The following is a 22668-nucleotide window of genomic DNA, read 5'->3' as shown; positions in this document are numbered from 1 at the left end:
CTCTAAATATAAACATCTAAGCTATTTGAATTACCCTGATAACCAAGTTAAGTGCTTTAGCTTGGAGAAGTTATGGGAAAAATCCATTGTATTCCTAACTTGGCATTTTGAATTGAAGGTATATTTCAATAAAAATGCAACATTATTTAAAAACAGCATTTTTTTCATTCCTTGTGTATTAAATCATCATAACTCTTTGCATTTTGTCATATCATTCAGTGAACCCTAAATATGTCCTGACATTTTTTACTATTATAATTTTAATTTTTCAGTCATAAGTGGGTTTTCACCCTTAGAAGCTTGTTGTCTTTGTGAGAACTTCTCATAGTTGTCCCTGTCCACTTCTTGCTCTGTCCATAACGAAATTAACTTCTTTAATTTTCCCAAATATGGAATTCAATCAATTAATAAGTACTTACTGTGTTCCAGGAATTGTGCCAAGTGTTTGGGATATAAAGAAAAACTTTCAAAAAAGAAAGCTTTCAATCTCTAAGGAGGGAGATAACAAGCAAACAATTATGCACAAACAAGCTATATACAAGATAATATAGGAAGTATTTAACAGAGGGAAGGCACTACAATTGAGAGACTGGAAATAGGATTATAGCTGGAATTGAAGGAAGCCAAGGAAGTCAATAGGCAAAATTGAGAAAGGAGAGAGTTCCAGTTATGGGAAGTAGCTAGAGAGAATGACAAGCCAAGAGATAAAATATTTTGTTTGTGAAACAGCCAGGAGGCCATTGTTGCTAGAGCCAAGATGTGGAGAGAAAGGTATGAGGAGACTGGAAAGGTAGTTTGGGTATATATGTGTGGTAGATTATGAGGGGCTTTGAAGACCAAACAGAGGGTTTTATATTTGACCCTGGAGATGATAGGGAGCCACTGGAGTTTATTGTGGGGAAGGTAATATCGTTGAACTAAGGCTTTAGGAAAATCATATTAGTTGCTGAATGGAAGATGAATTGGAAGGGAGAAATTTGAGGCAGGTAGATCTATTAGCAGGCTATTGCAGTAATCCAAATAATTCAAGGTAACGAGGATCAACACTATAATGGCGGCAGTGTCAGTATATAAGAGAGTATTTTATTTTATTTTTAAAAATTAATTAATTAAATAAATTTTTACAAAAATTTTATGCATATGTAATTTTCCATCATTGACAATTGCAAAACATTTTGTTTCAACTTTTCCCCTCCTTCCCCCCACCCCTTCCCCCAGATGGCAAGTTGATGAATACATGTTAAATATGTTAAAGTATAAGTTAAATACAATATATGTATACATGTCCAAAGTTATTTTGCTGTACAAAAAGAATTGGACTTTGAAAAAGCGTACAATTAGCTTGTGAAGGAAATAAAAATGTAGGCAGACAAAAATATAGGGGTTGGGAATTCCATATAGTGGTTCATAGTCATCTCCCAGAGTTCTTTCGCTGGGTGTAGCTGGTTCATTTCATTACTGCTCTATTGGAACCAATTTGGTTCATCTCATTGTTGGAGAGAATTGATCATCATATAGTATTGTTGTTGAAGTATATAATGATCTCCTGGTCCTGCTCATTTCACTCAGCATCAGTTCATGTAAGTCTCTCCAGGCCTTTCTGAAATCATCCTGTTGGTCATTTCTTACAGAACAATAATATTCCATAATATTCATATACCACAATTTATTCAGCCAATATCCAATTGATGGGCATCCATGTAGTTTCCAGTTTCTGGCCACCACAAAAAGGGCTGCCACAAACATTCTTGCACATACAGGTCCCTTTCTCTTCTTTAAAATCTCTTTGGGATATAAGCCCAGTAGTAACGCTTCTGGATCAAAGGGTATGCACAGATAACTGTTTGAGCATAGTTCCAAATTGCTTTCTAGAATGGCTGTATGTATTCACAATTCCACCAACAATGTATCAGTGTCCCAATTTTCCCTACATCCCCTCCAACATTCTGCATTATCTTTCCCTGTCATTCTAGTCAATCTGACAGGTATGTAGTAGTATCTCAGAGTTGTCTTAATTTGCATTTCTCTGATTAATAATGACTTGGAGTATCTTTTCATATGGCTAGAAATAGTTTCAATTTCTTCATCTTAGAATTGTCTGTTCATATCCTTTGGCCATTTATCAATTGAAGAATGGCTTGATTTCTTATAAATTAGAGTCAATTCTCTATATATTTTGGAAATGAGGCCTTTATCAGAACCTTTGACTGTAAAAATGTTTTCCCAGTTTATTACTTCCCTTCTAATCTTGTCTGCATTAGTTTTGTTTGTTCAAAACCTTTTTTAATTTGATATAATCAAATTTTTCTATTTTGTGATCAATCTTCTTTGGTCTTAAATTTCTTCCTTTTCCACAGGTCTGAGAGGTAAACTATCTTATGCTCTTCTAATTTATTTATAATCTCATTCTTTATGCCTAAATCATGGACTCATTTTGACTTGATCTTGGTGTATGGTGTTAAGTGTGGATCAATGCCTAGTTTTTGCCATACGAATTTCCAATTTTCCCAACAATTTTTGTCAAACAGTGAGTTCTTATTCTAAAAGCTGGGGTCTTTGGGTTTGTCAAACACTAGGTTATTGAAGTTATTGGCTGTTTTTTTACTTTGAAGCTAACCTATTCCACTGATCAACTAGTCTATTTCTTAGCCAATAACCACTGATTTATAATAAAATTTTAGATCTGGTATAGTTAGGCCACCTTCAATTGATTTTTTTTTCATTAATTCCCTTGAAATTCTTGACCTTTTGTTCTTCCAGGTAAACTTTGTTGTTATTTTTTCTGGGTCATTTTTTTGGGAGTCTGATTGGTATAGTGCTAAATAAATATATTTTTTTAGGTAGTATTGTCATCTTTATTATATTTGCTCGCCCAATCCAAGAGCATTTACTATTTTTCCAATTGGTTAGATCTGACTTTATTTGTGTGGAAAGTGTTTTATAATTTTGCTCATATAGTTTCTGATTTTTCCCTTGGCAGAGAGATTCCTAAATATTTTATACTAATGGAATTTCTCATTGTAGCTCTAACTGTTGGATTTTGTTAGTGATATATAAGAATGCTGATGATTTATGTGGGGTTTTTTTGTATCCTGCAACTTTGCTAAAGGTGTGGATTATTTCTAATAGCTTTTTAGTAGAATCTCTGGGGTTCTCTTAAGTATACCATCATATCATCTGCAGAGAGTGATAGTTTGGTTTCCTCATTACCTATTCTAATTCCTTTAATTTGTTTCTCAATTCTTATTGCCAAAGCTAGCATTTCTAATGCAATATGAAATAGTAATGGGATAGGTGGCGCAGTGGATAGAGCACCAGCCCTGAATTCAGGAGGAACCTGAGTTCAAATCTGGTCTCAGACACTTCCTAGCTGTGTGACCCTGGGGAAGTCACTTAAACCCAGCCTCAGGAAAAAAAAAAGGGGGGGGCAGCCTTGAATTCAGGAAGACCAGAGTTCAAATCTGGTCTCAGACACTTAACACTTCCTAACTGTGTGACCCTGGACAAGTCACTTAACCCCAGCCTCCCCCCAAAAAAAAATTGGTGATAGTGGACAACCTTGTTTCACTCCTGATCTTATTGGGAAAGGTTCCAGTTTATCCCCATTACATATGATGCTTACTGATGGTTTTAAATGGATACTACTGATTATTTTAAGAAAAAGTCCATTTATTCCTATCCTCAAGTGTTTTTAAATAGGAAGGGATGTTGGATTTTATCAAATGCTTTTTCTGTAAATATTGAGATGATCATATGGTTTTTGTTAATTTGGCTATTAATGTGGTCAATCATACTAATAGTTTTCCTAATATTAAACCTGAATTCCTGGTATAAATCCTATTTGACCATGGTGTATTATCCTGGGGATGATTTTCTGTAGTCTTTTTGCTAATACCTTATTTAAGATTTTAGCATCAATATTCATTAAGGAGATTGGTCTATAGTTTTCTTTCTCAGTTTTCAACTTACCTGGTTTAGGTATCAGTACCATGTTTGTGTCATAAAAGGAATTTGGTAGGACTTCTTCATTCCCTGTTTTTTCAAATAGTTTATATAACATTGGAGCTAATTGTTCTTTAAATGTTTGGTAGAAAGCACATGTAAATCCATCTGGTCCTGGGGATTTTTTTTAAGAGAGTTGATTAATAGCTTGTTCTATTTCTTTTTCTGAAATGGGACTATTTAAGCAATTTACTTCCTCCTCTGTTAATCTGGGAAGCCTATATTTTTGGGAGGTAGTTATCCATTTCACTTAGATTTATCAAATTTATTGGCATAAAGTTGGGCAAAGTAATTCCTTATTATTGCTCTAATTTCCTCTTCATTGGTGGAAAGTTCCCCCTTTTCATTTTTAAGACTAGCTATTTGATTTTCCTCTTTCCTTTTCCTGATTTACTTACTAAAGGTTTATCTGTTTTATTGGTTTTTTCATAAAGCCAACTCTTAGTTTTATTTATTAATTCAATAGTTTTGTTTTACTTTCAATATTATTAATTTCTCCTTTTATTTTAGAATTTTAAGTTTAGTATTTGATTGGGGGTTTTTAATTTGGTCTTTTTCTAGCTTTTTAAGTTGCAAGCCCAATTCACTGATCTTCTCTTTCTCTATTGTATTCAAGTAAGCCTCTAAAGATATAACATTTCCCCTTATGACTGCTTTGGTTGCATCCCACAGATTTTGGTATGATATCTCATTGTTGTCATTATCTTGAGTGAATTTGAATCATTCTTTAAGGTGAGATTATTTAGTTTCCAAATACTTTTTGGTCTATTTACCCCTAACTTTTTGTTGAATGTGGTTTTTATTACATCATGATCTGAAAAGAAAGCATTTACTATTTCTGCCTCCCTGCATTTAATTTTGAGGTCTTTATGTCCTAATATATGGTCAATTTTTATATAGGTTCCATGAATTACTGAAAAGAAAGGCCCTATTCAGTTTTCTCCAAAGATCTATCATACCTAATTTTTCTAATAATTCTATTTACCTCTTTAATTTCTTTATTTGTTTTGTGGTTTGATTTATCTAATTCTGAGAGTGCAAGCTTGAGATCTCCCATTATTATAGCTATGCTGTCTATTTCTTCTTGCAACTCTCTTAATTTTTCCTTTGGGAAGTTAGATGCTATACCACTTAGTGTATATATGCTTAGTATTGATATTGCTTCATTGCCTATGCCACCCTTTAGCAGGATATAGTTTCCTTCTTTATCTCTTTTAATTAGACCAATTTTTGCTTTTGCTTGATCTGAGATAAGGATAGCTACCCCTGGTTTTTTGACTTCACCTGAAGCATAATAAATTCTGCTCCAGCCTTTTACCTTTACTCTGTATGTATCTCCCTGCTTTAAATGTGTTTCCTATAAACATCATATTGTAGGGTTCTGACTTTTGATCCAGTCTGCTATCCACTCCACTTAACGGGAGAGTATAAGAGAATATTTTAAAAAGATATTGCCCAAGTAAAGTCTATAGATATTGGCAACAAATTGGATATGTAGGGGTTTAGAGATATAAGAATCTGGAATGACACCTAGGTTTTGAGCAGGGCCTGCAAAGCATAATAGTGGCTTCTATAGTTCGAGGGAAGGGAAAATAGAACGAAAAATTAGGAGGAAAAATGAGTTCAATTTTAGACACCTTTTGGGTTAAGATGTCTCCTGGACATCCATTTTGAGATGTATGATAAGCAGTTGGAGATGCAAAATTGGAGGTCAGCAGGAAATTTAGGGCTAGATGGGTAGATTTGACAGAATCATCAGCAATAGAGATGAGATGGTAATTAAATATATGGGAGTTGATGAGTTATCTGAGTGAAATAGTATAGAAGAAGGGAAGAGGGCCCAAGCCAGAACCTTGTGAGGCACTCAAGAGTTTATGGGCATAATCTAAATGAGGAGAAAAGGATATGTAAGCGTGGTAAGAAAGGTAGAGAGGAGAACCAGGACTGTGTCTCTTAAAAACCTAGAAGAGAATATCAAGGAGAAGAGGATGATGGACATTGACATAGGTTGCAGAGAAATCAAGGAGAATGAGGACTTAGAAAAGGCCACTAGGTTTGGCAAGATTATTGGTAACTTTGTAGAGAGCAGTTTTAGTGGAATGATAAGGTCAGAAGCCACACTGTCAGGGTTAAGAGAGTGAGAGGAGAGGAGAGAAGCAAAGACACCTTTTTCAATGGCCTTTTCAAGGAGTTTAACCACAAAGGGTAGAAGAGGATATCAAATGATCATGAGGATGGAAGGCTCAGATGAAGGGTTTTTGAGGGTGGAGACATAAGCACGTTTGTAGGTAGTTAGGGAAGAAATCAGTAGGCAGAAGTTAGAGAGTAGTCTGTTGGAGGAGATGGGATGGAATTTGATCATTTGTGCAGGTAAGGGTTTGCCTTAGCAAGAAATAAGACTACCTCTTCCTGTAAGAGGGGGAGAAGATAGTGACTATAAAGGTGTCTGATTCATAGGAGGTGAGTAAGAAGGAGGAAAGGAGGATCTCACGATCAATGGCTTCATTTTTTAAAAAATAAAATAAGAGACAGGATCTCAGGGAGAGAGCCATGGGAAGTTTAAGGAGGGATTATCAAAAAGGCAGGATGAAGTACTTACAAGGTTGGTCTCAAAATCAAGAAAATCGGTTCCAGTCCCACTTCTGACACTACTTACTGGCTGTATGATTCCCCTCACCCCCAAGTTCCTTAACTTTTCATTGTTCTTCAATCAGTTTCCTAAGAACAGTTGCTGATCTTCATTTATAGAGAGAGTTCCTGGAAAGGAACTCCCTAAACTAATGAAATCACATGATTTCTGTGTTTGTTCCCTTCTCTCCTTTTCCCCTCAAATAATATAAAACAGCCTGCACTGTGCCTTGTGGATTGATATTTTTTGTTTTTCTCCATTGATGATGATAAGTGGGCAGAGTAGACTAGTCTAGAATCTTGACTATATAATTATAAAAAATCTCAGCTTTTCTTATTCCATGACTTTCCAGAGCCTGATCTCATCATTTCATCAAAATAGTCTGGTTGTTTTTATAAGATCAGAGCTTGCTAAAGTATAACCCACAAAAGTCCATACTGAGAGGATTGTGTATATGTGCTTGCATTTATTATTTTTAATAAAATCTGATATTTTTGTTGATTTCTTTTATCTTTGTCATCTGTGTTTCCCCATTGTATTTCTTCTTCCCTCCCAGAGAGCTATCCCTTGTAGCAAAGAATTTTTAAAAATAGGAAGAAAAGAAGAAAAAAAAATCAAAATTGATCCACACACCTTCCAGGTATCCCTCTTAGAGGAAGAGGTGAGAAATCTGAAGCTGCCACTTGAGGGGGGCCTTATTTATATTTGAGTAGGTAGAAAATAGAATCCAGAGTCCCCAGGAAAACTCAGTCTGAGTGCTGCTCTTGGAGATAAGGCATATAGGACTCATATGTATTCATATGGAAACAGAGAGTGTGTTGGCCTTGCAGGGATCAAAACAATGTTGGGCCAGATGTCTGTTGCAGTTCATACTCATACAGCATATTACAGGCTTCCCACATCTGGGAAATCTGGGAATCTGTGACTTATCTGGAGTTTATGTTCAACTCTCTTGTGTACCACTTTTCTTTCTCTAGTTTGAGAAACACAGTTTAAACTGAAAGATAATGCAGTCCTTATAGGTTTATTCTGAAAGCCTCACACAATAGAAGTTGATCCTAAATTGATAAATGCTTTATGTAAAATACAGTGAGGGAGGAAATTCCACATCTTTTCCCCAAGAGGTTAGATGTGCAAATGATACAAGCTGAGCTCTTGTCTTAAAATGTACTTGTGCCAAAGGGCCCATTAGATTTAATCTAGGTAATTGATTCCCTAGTAGTGTAGGAGGATGTCTTAAAAATTCAGAGGTTTTTTGAAGTCTGAGTGTATGCTGATGATTTTAATTTCTTGTATTCCCCTTGACTTTGTTTCTTTATTAAAAGATATGAAATTTAATCAGTACGCAATTTGATAAATTTTGTTCAACTTTTAGTTTTAATTGGAGTGCTGCATCCAAAAATAAAACTGCATGTTGTCATCATTTATGGATACAGTTATTTGCTTCCTAAAAGCATTATCTGCTTAGTAGGTCAAATCATTTATCAATTTAACTATAACATGTTTATTTTCACCCAATGTGAAATGGAGACAATATTTGCCCTTTTTGCTATCTAGGGGTGTTGTAAGGTAGTTGTGTGTTAAACTGGGATTTTTGAGCTATTAGGGAGGAAATTAAATTCTCACACTTAAGGTGGTGGCATCTTCTTTCAGTCCTTTGACTTAGAAATAAATAGAATAAGAATTTTGAAGTAGGGAAGACAGTGGGACTACTTGAAAAATTAGCTGTTTCTTTGGGGTCTTTATTAGTATAGGGCAGCCAAATCTTGCTTAGTGTATGGATGCTGACTAAATCCAAGTTTATGGCATGATAGGAAGTCAGTGCTCACAGCCAGTCTTTTTTTAAGTATGTATTTTATCCAATGTAATAGATAATAGAAATAAGCTTAAAATAATAGTAGAATTTGAGTTCAATTTAACCACCTGTGGGGCAGCTTGGTGGCATAGTAGATAAAGTGCCAGACCTGGATTCAGGAAGATTTGAGTTCAAATCTAGTCTCAGACCTTCCTACTTATGTGACCGTGGGTAAGTACCTTAACCCTGTTTGCCTCAGTTTCCTCATCTGTAAAGTGAGCTGGAGAAGGAAATACTATTCTAGTAGCTTTGCTAAGAAAACATCAAATGTCATAAACAGCAACAAATATAGCATCACAAGGGAGATGCGTAGTTTAGATGAAGATAGGACTTCATGTCCCCATGAAGTTTATAGAGGGAGGCTTTGGCATACACCAAGCATTATTTTTGCATTATAATGCCTGAGTATATAAGAAAGGTGCCAAGTGACATGTGAGGGCAATATGGGAGGTCATTGCTGTTTTTGAGAGATTTCATGAAGGAAGTAGCATAAAGGTAGGCTTAAAGGATTGTGGGGCTAGGGGTAATAGAGATCATTATAGTGTTAGAAAACAGCAGGAGTGATGGATGACCCTCTATCTGATTTGTTAGTGGATCCCTCATCTTTTCATTGTAGTCACTTCTACCAGCTCAGACTAAAAGCCCTTTATGCCTTATTGTACTTGTTTGTGTGTGTCTATAAATCTTTAATAGAGAAATCATCCAGTGTGGTAGAAACTTTTCTTTGCTTCTGATAGTTTTTAAGTTTTACAAAGTAGGACTAAGGCTGTCTTTGCAGAGATTATAAGAACCTATTGTTGTGAAGGTCCGGTCTAGCTCCTCTGAAGGGCTTAGAATAAGTCCTTGTCAGGATAAGCAAAAGTCCTTGCCCCATGTTGTGGACGCCAGTATGTAATATTCTGTTGTCTCCAGAAACTGCCGATTGCTCTCTGGGAGGAGATCTGCTCTCTCAACTGTTGCCAACTCTGACCTAGAGTAGACTCTTCTCTCCCTTGCTCAATGTTGTTTCTTTTATCCTCCCAGAGATTGGGTGTGGAATAACTCAGGGGCTTCTGGGAAAAAATACCTCAACCAATGAACTTGTTCCTCTTAAACATGCAAGCTCCTCCCCAGAAGTTCAAAGGGATAAAACTGCCCTTAAAGGCCAGAACTAGAGAATTGTCAAGTACCGACTTAGCACTTAGTAAGAACCTAATATCTCATTATCTCATTAGCACTTAGTAAAAACCTAACATATTGTTTCTACTGTTAGTTGATTTCAAGAGAAATTTTGGCCTATTGTAACAGAAGGCATCTTCAGAGACTCTCCTCAAGTATGTTATCTCCAGTTAAAATCATACATGATTCTATAGTAGATATGATCACAGAGCTAATCTTGTTAGCATTTAATTAAGTTCCCTATCAGGGAACCATTCTTTCAAGGTATTGGTAAGTCTGAGGCAGGTTTTCTGTGTAGAATCTGGCATTTCTTACCTTGAGCCCTAGAATACCACAAAGCTTGCTCCATGAAAACTGACTTAAAAAAAGGGGGTAAGGACAGTCTCATTATATGCAAGAAAAACAAAATGGACAATGTAGTACATATTGCTTCTTTCTGAGGGAAGAGGTGGCCCATGGAAGCCAGCCATTAGTATGTGTCCAGGGAAAGTTATACATACTATTTTCTCCAAAGTCTTTCTTTTTTATACTATTTATCTTCCCAGTGATTCTTTGTGACTGCTACTTTCAGCTGCCATGTTCTCTGAAGACTTGAAATTATTGGTGGCACAAGAGACATGCCTAGTGGTTAGGCTACAGAATAGTACTAGTGGTAATCTATAGGTGTGAAATATCATTGTGCTTAACATTTTTTCAAGTAGCTTTAATTCTTCATATATTTTTGATACCAATATTAGCTTTCACGCTACTCGATAATATAAACTCTTCTGCTTAGAAGACTTTATATTATCTTAGGCTTATGTTCTTTCATTAGGGTTGTATATTTTACTTTAAAATATATTTTATTGATGCCTTTCAACATTATATTTCAGTCATTGCTGCCCTCCCTTGTAACAAATGAAAAGTTAAAAAAATTCTGTATAGTGAGTATATGTGACAGTATATACAATATTCTGGTCATGGAGTCCTCCATCTCTCTGCTATATTGGAGGTAGAAAGGAAGGAAGGATAGATTTTATCATCTGAAATTGAGCCAGGAGGCAGCATATGTTAGGCAAGTCGAATCATCCCTATTATCCTGATCATCATCTCCTTTCAGACACTGATGAGGACAGCCCAGGCCCTGAGCCCAACAGCTCAGGAATAGTAATATGTCCACCAAACCACCAGACCTGCTTCTATCACAAGCCCATGGCCATCACTGAGTGGAGAAATTATTGTAGAGAAGAAAGAGGTCCATGTAGTGTGGAACATGAACCATGTGTGGAACATGTTCCATAGTACTTTACCACATGTGACTGCTAGCCAATTGAAATAAAAATAGAAAATCCCACTAACCACCATCTTTCCAACTCAGCCCTGAGAGCCATTATCTAAGGAAGCAGCCTCCTTGAAGAGGCCTGTTTTCCCCACCATCCACCAAAGCAGCTATCACCTACAAGACAGTTTATTTGAAGCAGCAGGCATCCTAAGGTAGAGACAGGAGGCAGCATGTGCCAGGCCTGGCTAACAATACTACTACTCTCCCCCACCCTGCCAGTGATTACTATCACCAATCAAGCCTTTGGATATAGCATTGTTTCTACCCAGGGTCCACAGGGTAGATCTTGGTACATCTTGGAAATTAACCCCAGAATAGACACAGGCTGGCAACTGCTCTTGCCCCCAGCTATTCAAAAGTTAGAAAAAAGAAGCTGTTTCCACCAAGTCCTTCACGCCACTCACATGGTTCAAATGTCAGAGACTGATAAGAAGAGGTGGCATTAACAAGGGATTTTTCCATCTGACATGCAGTTAAAACTTGTTATGTATATTTTCTTTTTTAGAATGTTGGGAGCCTGAAAGGGAGGGATTGTAGGGATTGTACATACTAATTGTTTAATACTAATTGTTTAATACATTTTTTTTCCCATTCATTCAGTTCATTCTAGGAACTTCATTGATTTTTCTATCACTCAAAGTTTGATTTCCTTTTGGTGACTTTTAAAAATTTTATTGGTATTGCTTATTTTGCTGTATTAGTTCATCTAAATATTCCCATACTTTTGAGTTTCTCTTAATTCCTTATTTTACTGTTAGATTCTGTTACATTAATCTATCAAAATTTTTTCAACAATTCACCAGTCAATGATTATACATCCCTGTTTTTAGGTCTTTGCCTACTACAAAGAGATTGCTGTGAATATTTTTCTAAGTAGTGAATCTTTGTTTCTGACTTTGAAATCCTTGGAGTTTAATGCCCTGTAGTGAGAGCAGCGGGTAAAAGAGGATGGACAATTTATTCATCTTGCAAAATTTCATATTGAAATTCCTAACTGTGGGACCGGTTCACAGCTCCATCAAGAATATGACACACAGTATCTGTCTTCCCATCACTCCTCTTGAATTTAACATCCCCATCTTTGATTATATATGCTGATTTTCATAGTATAAGGCAAAACTTCAGAGTTGTTTTAATGCTCATTTTTTCTTGGCATTAACAATTTGGAGTACATTTTCATGTGGTCATTTATTGTTTGTGCTATTCTCTTGGAAACTTTATACACTGTGCTCACTGATTTGTTTGGAAAAGTATCTTGATATTTGTGTCAATTCCTTGTATATTTTGAAAATCAGAATTTTATTGATATATGCTGCAAATACAGAATGCAAAAGGTTAGTATACTTTAAAGCTAGTAAGCTGCCAAACAGCTTAAAACTGCATTAAGATTCTGACACCCTGTATCTCTTCTACTTCTGTATTCTTTGATTTTATTTGTACAAAAACTTTGAAATTTGATGTGATCAAAATTGTCTCTTATGTCTTTTGTAATCTACACTTTCTCATGTTTGGTTAAGAAATAAAAGTTACCTGATCTTGTTCTCTTGTAATTTGTTTTTAATGTTGCATATTCTGGTTTAAGTCAAAATAGTGTGTTTGTTTAGGGTCTTGTATGTAAGGTTGAAATTCATGTAAGCTAGACTCTGCCAATTTTCTGTGTAGTTCTTATGAGAAGAAAAGCCCTTCTTTTCCCAGTATTTCTCATTTCTTACTCTTGACTATTTTTAGTGATTTTTCCATCTTTCCATCTATATATATCTATATCTATCCATCTATGTGTATATATATATTTCCATCTATCTATCTGTATAATATATATATATATATATATATATATATATATATATATATATAACATACATACATATATAGTTTTCCTAGTTTTGTTTGTTTTATTTTGTATCATCTCATATAAATCTTTGCATACTTTTTTGATTTCTTCATATTATTGTTTATAATAAAATAATGCTGAAAACTTAAAGAGTTACCAGAAGAGCAGAAGCAGTGTAGTTCTGAGATGGCATTTTGAATTTTGTATTATGTTGTGCACATTCTGTTATCCCATGTTCTAGATAAGGAAAATTGGACTCTTAAGAGTTTTAAGTAAGACTTGTCAAATGATATCAGAATTAGAGCTTATGTTCAGGTCATATAACTTTAAACATTTGAAAGACTGAAGGCAGGAATAAAATAGGTGGCTGGAATAGAAATAATCGGTGGACATTACATATGCTTTTGGCTTTAACTTCCCAAAGTCTATTTGCCTTGTACTGGAGTATGTATTTGCCAATCTTCTCCTACAATTTCTTCTCTTATCCTTCTTAAAGGGATGTATATTTTTTAAATGTGTTTTTTAGAGATGTAATAAGATGGGGACTATGTGTGTCCCCAGTGATTAACATTGTGCCTGATATATAATAAATATTTAATAAATATTTTGTTTGTTTATAACTTAAAGAACTTTTAATAACAAGCAATGAAATATTTAACTTGTTAGATAATGAACACCCTATTGCTACCCTCCTTGTGACAAATGAAAAGTTAAAAACATTCTGTATAGTGAGACCACTATATACAATATTCTGGTCATGGAATCTGCTATCCATGAAAAAGCTAGAGGGCTATATATCAGATATGTTCTATAAGACTTTTGTCTTACATTGATTTCAGTGGTGATATTAAACCATTTGCTGAGTGTTTTCTAAGTCAAAGATATTTTGGAAATTTTTTTCTGTTTTCCGAAAAAGTGTTGATTTTTTTTTTTTTTACTCCAGGATTAACAACATCCAAAAAAGAATGTGGTTCTGAGTCAACATCTTTATTGTCTCCTGGTGAAGCATTGAAAACTGTACCTGGGAAGGAAGGTAACATAAAATGTTCTTTTCTCAAAATTTGTTATTATATTAATCTGCTGTTTGCCACTTTCATCCTACCACCTTGTTCCTTTAAATAGAGCAAACGCCAGCCATCTCTTTTATCTTTTAATTCTTAGTAATATCACTTTCATGGCAAACACTTGCAATATTTATTTTTGCTCTTGTTGATGAAATGCATTATTTACAAGTGATATCGACATTTACAATTCATTTAAGAAAGGACATTCATTTTTGTTGCTGTGAAGTTGACAATGTTTTCATAATCTCATTTGGTTTTAATAAAACTCTTATGAACATGTTAATGAAATAGAGTTGGGTAGCAGTTATTGACATTTAAAAAAGGAGCCTTGCACAAGGAAAGTGAGACCTTGATCAGTATAGGTTTTCATTGCACCATGCTTGACACCTGATTTCTCACCTAATTGCTGGAAATCCAAGAGGAAAGTTCTTTTCATTGCAATATTTTCATGCCATCTTTTGAAACTCCTCTCTCTCTCTCTGTTTCAGCTGTTCCACCTGTTTCTATCAGTTCCTCCTCGTCTATCTCTTCCTTGGACAACAAACAGATGCACCCCAAGAAATGGAATCCAAACAACAATAATAAGGAAGCATCGATGAAAAGTTCTTCCATTTCATCGAGAGCCAGTGCTGGTACCTGTGACTTTTTCATCCTGAATTTCTTTCCATCTTTTTAAAATTAAAAAAGAAATATTTTTTGGCTTTTGATGTTCCAATTTCAGCGGACTTAGATTTTAAAATGGGTAGCAGGAAATGCTGTCTTTTTCTATTTGAAGAAGAAACTTCTCACAATTGTGTTCTGTTTTTGTGGGAATAGCTGAGACCAGTTGGTGACTGACAAGTCTTTATATGACATACATCTGTATAGATGACTTTTTGCTATCTAGTTGGAGCTCTTCCTCATGGAACTTGCATATTTTGCAGTCTTAATTTTTAGATTCATGGTCACTTGAAAAAAAAAAAACAACTATTGTGCATTAGACTCAGTTTTTGCTTCTTTCCTATAATCAGTGTCCTTGTCATATAATAGCTGAGGAACTTAAAAGTGGGAGAGAAGACATTTGTGTTAACTGGGCAGTTTTTCTTTAACCTTTGTTCCACATGATTGTCCAATACCTGCTTGAATACTTCCAGTATTAGAGTTCACTGCTTTCTTAGGAAGCATTTTCCATTATCACTTTTATTATTTCATAATAAAGGGTGGAAGAAATAGGTCTTAGAAGACCTCAGGGAGAGGGGGAGTGGATAGCATTTGAGAAGGTCTTTGAAAGACTTCATAGGAGCTCACATTTATGAAGATCTTTCTAGATCTTTTCTCATCATAACTTCATGGAGCTTAAGTGGATTGTAAAGTATAATCTCCATTTTACAATTGAGGAAATTGAAGTAAAGAGACATTAGATGACTTTCTCACAGCTAGTTAGTGTAAAGACTAGAAGTTGACCTCAGTTCTCCTGACTTTGAGTGTAGTGATTTTTTTCACTCCCCATAAGGACTCCCAAGTGACCAAATTTAATATTCAAGCAATTTTCTGTAATAAGGAAGTCTCTGTTACATAAGGTGATCTTTTTGGAGAAAAACATATAGCAAAAGTTGAGACACAATAACTCAATATATAGAATTTTGAGGTGTGAAACACATTCTTTACAACAGTCCAATGAGACAACAAGTGGTGAAAATAGTTCCTTTTTACAGATGTGAAAATTGAAGCTAGATTAAAGGAGAGGGACTTTAAAAGGTGCTGATGGGTATGAGTAGGGAGAGTTTATTCCAGGCATGAGGACCTGCATGAACTAAAGGAACAGAGACTGGATATGGCAAGATGTGGGAGAACAGGAGACAGCTTGTGTGCAGTAGAGGAGTTGGAAGGAAGAACATTTGAAGAGGAAGAGCAGGAGATAGATAAAGCTGGAAAACAGAGGGATACCAGATGAAGGGAAGCAGTCTAGAATCTTATAGTTGAAAGGGTGATTAAAATGATATGCAGAGATCATCTAGTTCAATTATAGGTGAAAAGTAATTGCCTGTGGAATCTCTTAACATCTTGATGACTTACTATCTCCTGGGGCAATTCCAGGACAGTTCTCCTTAGAAATTTTGCCTTGTGTTGAACTGGATTTTTTCCTCTACAGTTTGGCCCATTGCTTCTAGCTTTGGCTTCTGGGACTAAGCAGACCTGGTCATATCTTTCTTTCATACAGCAATCCTTTGATTCCTTGAGGGTAGAAAGCATATTCCCACTAAATTTGCTCTTCTCCAGTCTAAAAATGGTGTTTGAACCCTCCACCTAATCAATTTGTTATCGTTTATTTCCCCCTCACCTGATATCCTCTTTTGGCCCTACTGAGGTTTGTTCTAAACGTGACTCTCATTTGGATATTCAGTATAGCACTCCAGATCTAAGTAAGATGGTAAGTAGTGGGAGTACAACTTTTGCGCTTCATTTTTTTTAATGCATCCTTATGTTGTCTTAGGTATTTTTTATTTTCACATTCTACTATTGACTTAAGTTGAGCTGATCCTATACAAAAACACTCAGGTCTTTTTCCTTTTAAAAATTATTTATAGCTTTTGTTTTTACATTAAATTTTTCCCTTTACTCCTCTCTCTTCTTTTCCCCAAGAGCCATCCTTTATAACAAATAATTTTAAAAAAGAAAAACGGAAAAAAAATCAATAAAACTGATAAGCCTATTGAAAAATCTGACAGTATATGCAGTGTTCCACTTCTGTGGACCTGTCACTTTTTGGAAGAGGTATTTTCATATTAGTTGTTGTTTAGGTACACCTCTCATGCTTCTACTTTTATATTTAATTTTTCCAGCTGAATTGTAAGACTAGAGATGTATATATAATTCTAGTAATTGACAAAACTGTTAAACAGCATATAATTGAGGTCAGATCCCAGGGACAACCCACTAGATACCACCTTTAATAAGATTTTCTGTTTTGTTGTTTGTGGTCTGCTTATTCAATTGGTTCTAAAGCCATGTATATTATTATCTTGCCCATGTCTGTCCAGCTACCATCTGTCTCTTTTGTCTTCTCATCTCCAGGTTATCTATTCTTATTTCCTTTCATTATTTACATGTGGTTTTCATATTCCTTACCATCTTGGTTTCCATTTTTTGTACATGCTCACTTGTCATTGTTCCTCTTAAAATATGGCATCAGGAATTGAGCATAATTCTTCTAACATCTGGCCAGGGCAATTTGCAGAGGTACTCTCAGTTCCTGAGATATCTGGCACGGGAATTCTATTACTGTAGTATATGTTTGTGTCAGGCTTTTAAAGAAGCAATGTCTCATTGTTTCTCTGCTAAAGTCTTATTTGAACACCTTGTTGTTGAGATACAGAGCTGCCTCTGAATTTTCCCCAAGGCCATATTGGCCTTAGAAAGCAGCATAAGCTGTGGAATATCTTACTAGGTTGTAAAGGCTTCACAGTCTACATCTGGCATCCAAGCCTGGCTTAGCCACTTTTGAAAAGTTCATCCCCAGGCCAACTGTAGAATAGTAACTTTTGTTCACATTAACTAGCAAAAGATATATATTTAGGCACAGAGAAATGCAGAATTCTTCAAAGAAGGAAGAAGTGATACTCACCAAGACCAGGGATCCTAGAGACATTTATAAAATATTTAATTGCCTTATATGCTTCAGATTGGGACTGATAGTGACTTGTTATTTTATTTGTAAAGCAGGGTCGACCACTTCAGCTACATCTCTGGGAAATAAACGGGAAGAAGAGGTTCGTGTTGGTGACCGAGTGTTGGTGGTAGGCCAGAGGATTGGCACTGTCAGGTTCTTTGGAACAACAAACTTTGCTCCAGGTAGCTTACCTTAGTTCATTTATTTTCTTTAGGTTAAAAAAAAATTGAGAATTTTGCATCTGAGAAACTGAATTACATTCAACTTTCTCAGTGGATGATGTAGTGGTTACATATATATAATATAATAATAATATATAATGTATATTATATAATATATAATAACAAATAATATAATAAATACATATATATATAAATAATATAATAAATAAATTATATATATATATATTAGTATATTATATTATATATATATAAATAAAAAATAGTGGAGAATCTTCCATCCATTCATACTTGTTTTGATAACATTCTCTATTTTTCCACAATAGATTTTTCTTTTAGGCTTTAATAATTTAGAGTAGAGAACAGAAGATTCTGTTTGCAGAGAATAGAAAATTTTTTTTTTCCAGAAGAGTAACTTTGCTTTATTATGCTATACTAACGCAAACTAAAAGCTTGTGTAAACACAACTCACTTAAACATTTATATATCCATGTATTTATATCCGGACTTCTCCTAAGGTTAAAGAAAAATTTAGACTTAATCTTATATTTTTATGTAAAAGAAACTTAGACTTAATCTTGTGTTTTTATGTAAAAGAGACTTTATTTTGCATTTTTTATTACTCATTAGGTTGTATATTTATTTAATGCTTTACAATTTATAAAGCACTTTCATGTACCATGCATCATTGTACTTTTTCAAATGGAAGCTTAGTTTCATGTTGAGTGAAACTGTATGCTAAAAATTTAAAATGGCTATATTGCCATTTTGACACATGGTGGCATTGCAATATTTCAAAAGGAAAATGCATGCTGAAAAATTGATGAGAAATAACATAATATTCTATTCTTTTTATCCCTTACTGGTTACCTGTCTGCTTTTGAATATAATAAATACTTCAGGCTGATTGTTGGCTGGTTCCTTTTTTAGAATTCACTTTCTCTCTCTCTCTCTCTCTCTCTCTCTCTCTCTCTCTCTCTCTCTCTCTCTCTCTCTCTCTCTCTCTCTCTCTTTCTCTCAATTCTTCATATGGTAATTGAGATCAGCTAGCATTTTCCTGTTAATGATTTCCAAATAAAAACTTAGTCATAGATCATTAGAGCTGGAAGGACTTAGAGGTTCTTTAAAGGACTTTAGAGGCATGTTTGCGTTTCTAGAAAGGACATTTTTTTGCTTGAGGTCATATATCTTGGGTATTCTTTTTATTCCTTCCATGAAGTCCTTTTGGGAGAGTAGTCAAGTATGCTACTTATAATCAATTGAATATTAATGTCTTCTTAGTGCAAGACAATATGATAGGTGATAAGAATACAAAGATGGAAATGGAAAACATTGGGTTTCAGAATACAAAAGGCCTTTCTGACCCTCAATATCAGTATAAAACCTTGACGTGTTAAATATGTTTTCTCTCTGAGCAGTTTTATCTGTCACTTGTGAACTCTAGCAAACAATAAACGATAAATTGGGATCATCAGCAGAGATAATGGGGGGGTCTATAGCCTGTTGAAACATCAAGATGTTGCTTGTCCCTGCTCACCCTTTTGGAGTTGCACAGGGGCAGAAGTTCTCATGGGAGCAGATCAGGGACTGTGCCGACAGGACAGATCTGTCTTCAGGGCACAATGTAATGTAACTTCAACTATCATGACATAGCTGATGAGTTAAGGAAGAGAGCAGATAATCACCTATCATGGAATATATGATGGCTTATTTTTGTAAGTAGAACTAAAAACCATCATAGTCCCTTCTTTCCTGCTCTACAGCTCCTCATTATTGGATAACCTATACATAGAATAGGAATAAGTTATAACATTAGTCTTTTCACTGCATTCTCAAATGTGGAAAATTGTCATCTTTGAACATTAGAAGAACTTACTAATGGTAAAATATTCTCTGGGTTATTTTTACTAGTTGTTTAATTAAATCTTTAAATTGGTCATCTAAGAGAAGACATTGATTTATGAATTTGATAACTTTATAATATTTAAGTCTAACATTTATTTGAATTTTTTAATCATCCTTGGTCCTCCTTTTATATCTTAAAAGTAGCTTCACATTTTGGCTCCTTTAATTTTTTCCACCTTGAAGTTAGCAAACTTGTTTAGGGTCATATAGCTAGTTATCTAGCACTTTATCCACTGTGTCTCTAGGTGTTCCATGAAAAATCTGCTAATATAACTTAGATTTAATTTCCTTCAAGCACTTAAAAACCTGTTATAATGTTATCTTTCTTGTTCTGGATCATTTTAGAAAATAGTTGCTTGCTGCCTTATCTGAATATTCTTTGTGTACTTGAACTGTAACTGATTTCCTCCTGTGACACTCTGTCATAGTTTCTAAAAGCCCACCACAAAGTCATCTTTGTGGCTTTTTGCAACATCCCATTCTTTTTCTACCTGTCCTGTCTTAATTGGCTAGCATGAAACTAGACACAGTAATCAACCTTAGAAGATGATAGTGACAGTTTTACCTTGTAAGAAGAGCTCCTCGATTTAGTTTTAGGTTTTAATATCATGTTTGCCTTCTCCACTCTGATCTATCATGGGCTCTTGTATGTACTTTGGTTATATTTACATAGACTTAGTGTTTGTCAGACATCTATTTCTTGAGTTTATTTTTTCTTTTCTAATGTACTACCCTACAGTTATGCTTATTAAATAATGTTGTTTCTGATCACTTTGTGTAATGTAATTTTTATCATTTGAAAATGTATTGCCATACTACATACTACATTTCTGAGAATGTTCAGTTGCACTGGACCTAGGACTAATATATTTGTCTTGGGGAAAGTTCAGGTACTTCATAAGTGCTGTGTTCATATTCTAGGAATTTGGTGTGGTATTGAGCTTGAAAAGCCGTTTGGCAAGAATGATGGTTCAGTTGGAGGTGTACAGTACTTTACTTGTCAACCAAGATATGGGATATTTGCTCCCCCAACCAGGGTGCAGAGGTAAAAATAGAATATTTATATACACATATATATTTATTTCCAGACACACATTTTCTAATTGGTTTTTGTTCTTCCTTTAATATTAAGAGTGGATCACTGGGTTCAGTTTATTCTTTCTTCCAAAGGGTTAAGTGCTACCTTTAGAGAGAGGGCTCATGGGAAAACAAAATTCTTTTTGCTGAGGATTTGCAATTTTAAAAAACATCCTTTCTTCCTCATTTGCATAGCATATGAGTACATGTAGGCTATTAGAGCATTGCAGCTAAGAACAGTGAGAGCAGCAAGCTTAATCTGTCATGCAAACAAAAGTTAAAATGCTATCTGATTGCCTCAGTCACATCCTAACTGCATTACATTTCCTGCCAGCAGGCACCCCATTCATTCTCTTACAAACCTAATGGAACCAAAATGGCTTTTTTCCTCTGATTCCTTTTGGTCTCAAAAATAGATAGACAGTAGATCTTTGAGGGAAGTGGAGCTTCAAGGATTTTTTTTTAATATGTAATAAACTAGCTCACTGTTTTTTGTTAAGATACTACAATTTGAAAATTGTCTTAGTTCACTTTGGTTTTAAAAAATAAGTTTACTGGAAGCAAATCCTCTACAAATTCTAGGCATCATTATGTGAAATGACTTGTCATATATGCTGATATATTGAGAGACATGGTGTCTTGGTACACACTTCAGTAGAAGGGAAATGGTATAATTTCTAAATGCGAAATAACATGAATGATGTAACCACAAGCTCTTCCAGCTGTTATCTACCTGTAAGCCTCATCTAATTCAGTAGAAACACTAGATAATAGAATATAAATACAGATACAGTCAAAATAGGTCCCACATAAATTATTTCATATTTCCTTGTGGTTTTGTTACCCTTTTTTGGAACCATGAAAAGCAATTTCCTTTATACCTTATTCTTTTAATGTACTATTTATTTTAAAAGGATTACTCTTAGTTATTTGGGCAACAAGGACATAAGTTCATTCATTTAACAATTATTGATCTGAATATAGTGCATATTGAACACAGTATTTTGAGAAGAACTGGTCTGGATATTGAAGCATATGCTGGTCATGTATTAATATTGTTACAATATCTTGTATTTATACGGTAATTTAATGTTTACAAAATATTTTACACATTTTACAACAACCATGGGAAGTGGGTGATACTATTTTAAATAAAAAGTAAGTTGAGGCATTTATCTTGTTTTTATTTCAAAATTGTTTGAGGAAATCTCTGAAATAATTTTATAAATTTGTAAGGGGGACTTATGTTCCATTTGTGTGCCCCAAGTCTTAGTTCAGCTTTAAGCTTCAATAGTGTGTGTGTGTGTGTGTGTATACATACATACATACATACATACATATATATATATATGTATATACAACACACCCTTTTCTAAAATTACAAAACTCCAAACCTTTTACCGCATCATACTTTTTTTTTCTATTACCCCACACTTTTCTGTAAATTTCTAATCTTTCCTAATTATTTTTTTTTTGCTTTTTAACATTGATGGTAACATTTTTCCATTTCATTAACACAGTTATAACTGAGGATTTTTTCCTGTCTAAATTTTAAAACTTTAAATTTAAACTTTTCTTGATTAATATTTTTTTCTTTCCTTTCTGACATTTCATAATTCACTTCTTATTTAGCTATCTTAATGATGGCTGGGTGATGGCATCTATATGTTATGTGTATATGTATATGCACATTTAAACTTACCTATATATGATGGTATCATTGTTAAGATATTAATAGTAATAAATGACTTAAAAACTGAAATCTCAGAGGAAGGAAAAAGTGAGAAAGTTAGGGGAAATTTAGTTCAGGAAAAACTTTTTTTATAAAATGGTTTTCAGAGTATAATCATGGATATCATTAGCTTATTGGATTGCCACTGAAATTTTGGGAGGAGTTAATTATCCTTCCATTATAACTGAGGATAATTGACTCTTTTCAAGATTATATGACTTAGAAGTGGCAGAGGCTAAGGGAGTATCTGTTTTCTGTATGTTACC

The 22668-nt window shown here is 34.5% G+C and overlaps 1 protein-coding gene across 25 annotated transcripts in view; it reads left to right on the top strand.

Annotated features, from left to right (window-relative positions):
* CLIP4 (CAP-Gly domain containing linker protein family member 4) overlaps positions 1–22668 on the top strand; it is a 130797-nt gene that overhangs the window by 74704 nt on the left and 33425 nt on the right. For 13 of the 25 annotated variants that reach the window (XR_012486187.1, XM_074288279.1, XM_074288265.1 and 10 more), the window contains 4 exons: positions 13740–13829; positions 14349–14492; positions 17563–17691; positions 20515–20638. Coding sequence is in view for 23 of the 25 variants with exons in the window: in XM_074288279.1 (XP_074144380.1) it covers positions 13740–13829; positions 14349–14492; positions 17563–17691; positions 20515–20638 (487 nt within the window). In the remaining 2 variants the exon portion in view is untranslated. Of the gene's footprint in view, positions 1–13739; positions 13830–14348; positions 14493–17559; positions 17692–20514; positions 20639–22668 lie in introns of all 25 variants that reach the window. The other 12 variants (XR_012486186.1, XM_074288278.1, XM_074288264.1 and 9 more) reach the window with 1 other exon arrangement.

The sequence above is a fragment of the Sminthopsis crassicaudata genome, chromosome 2 (assembly GCF_048593235.1).
Source record: "Sminthopsis crassicaudata isolate SCR6 chromosome 2, ASM4859323v1, whole genome shotgun sequence".
Taxonomy (NCBI): Eukaryota; Metazoa; Chordata; class Mammalia; order Dasyuromorphia; family Dasyuridae; genus Sminthopsis; species Sminthopsis crassicaudata.
The sequence above is the reverse complement of the archived record's forward strand: the minus strand, read 5'-3'. Positions and strand labels throughout refer to the sequence as shown.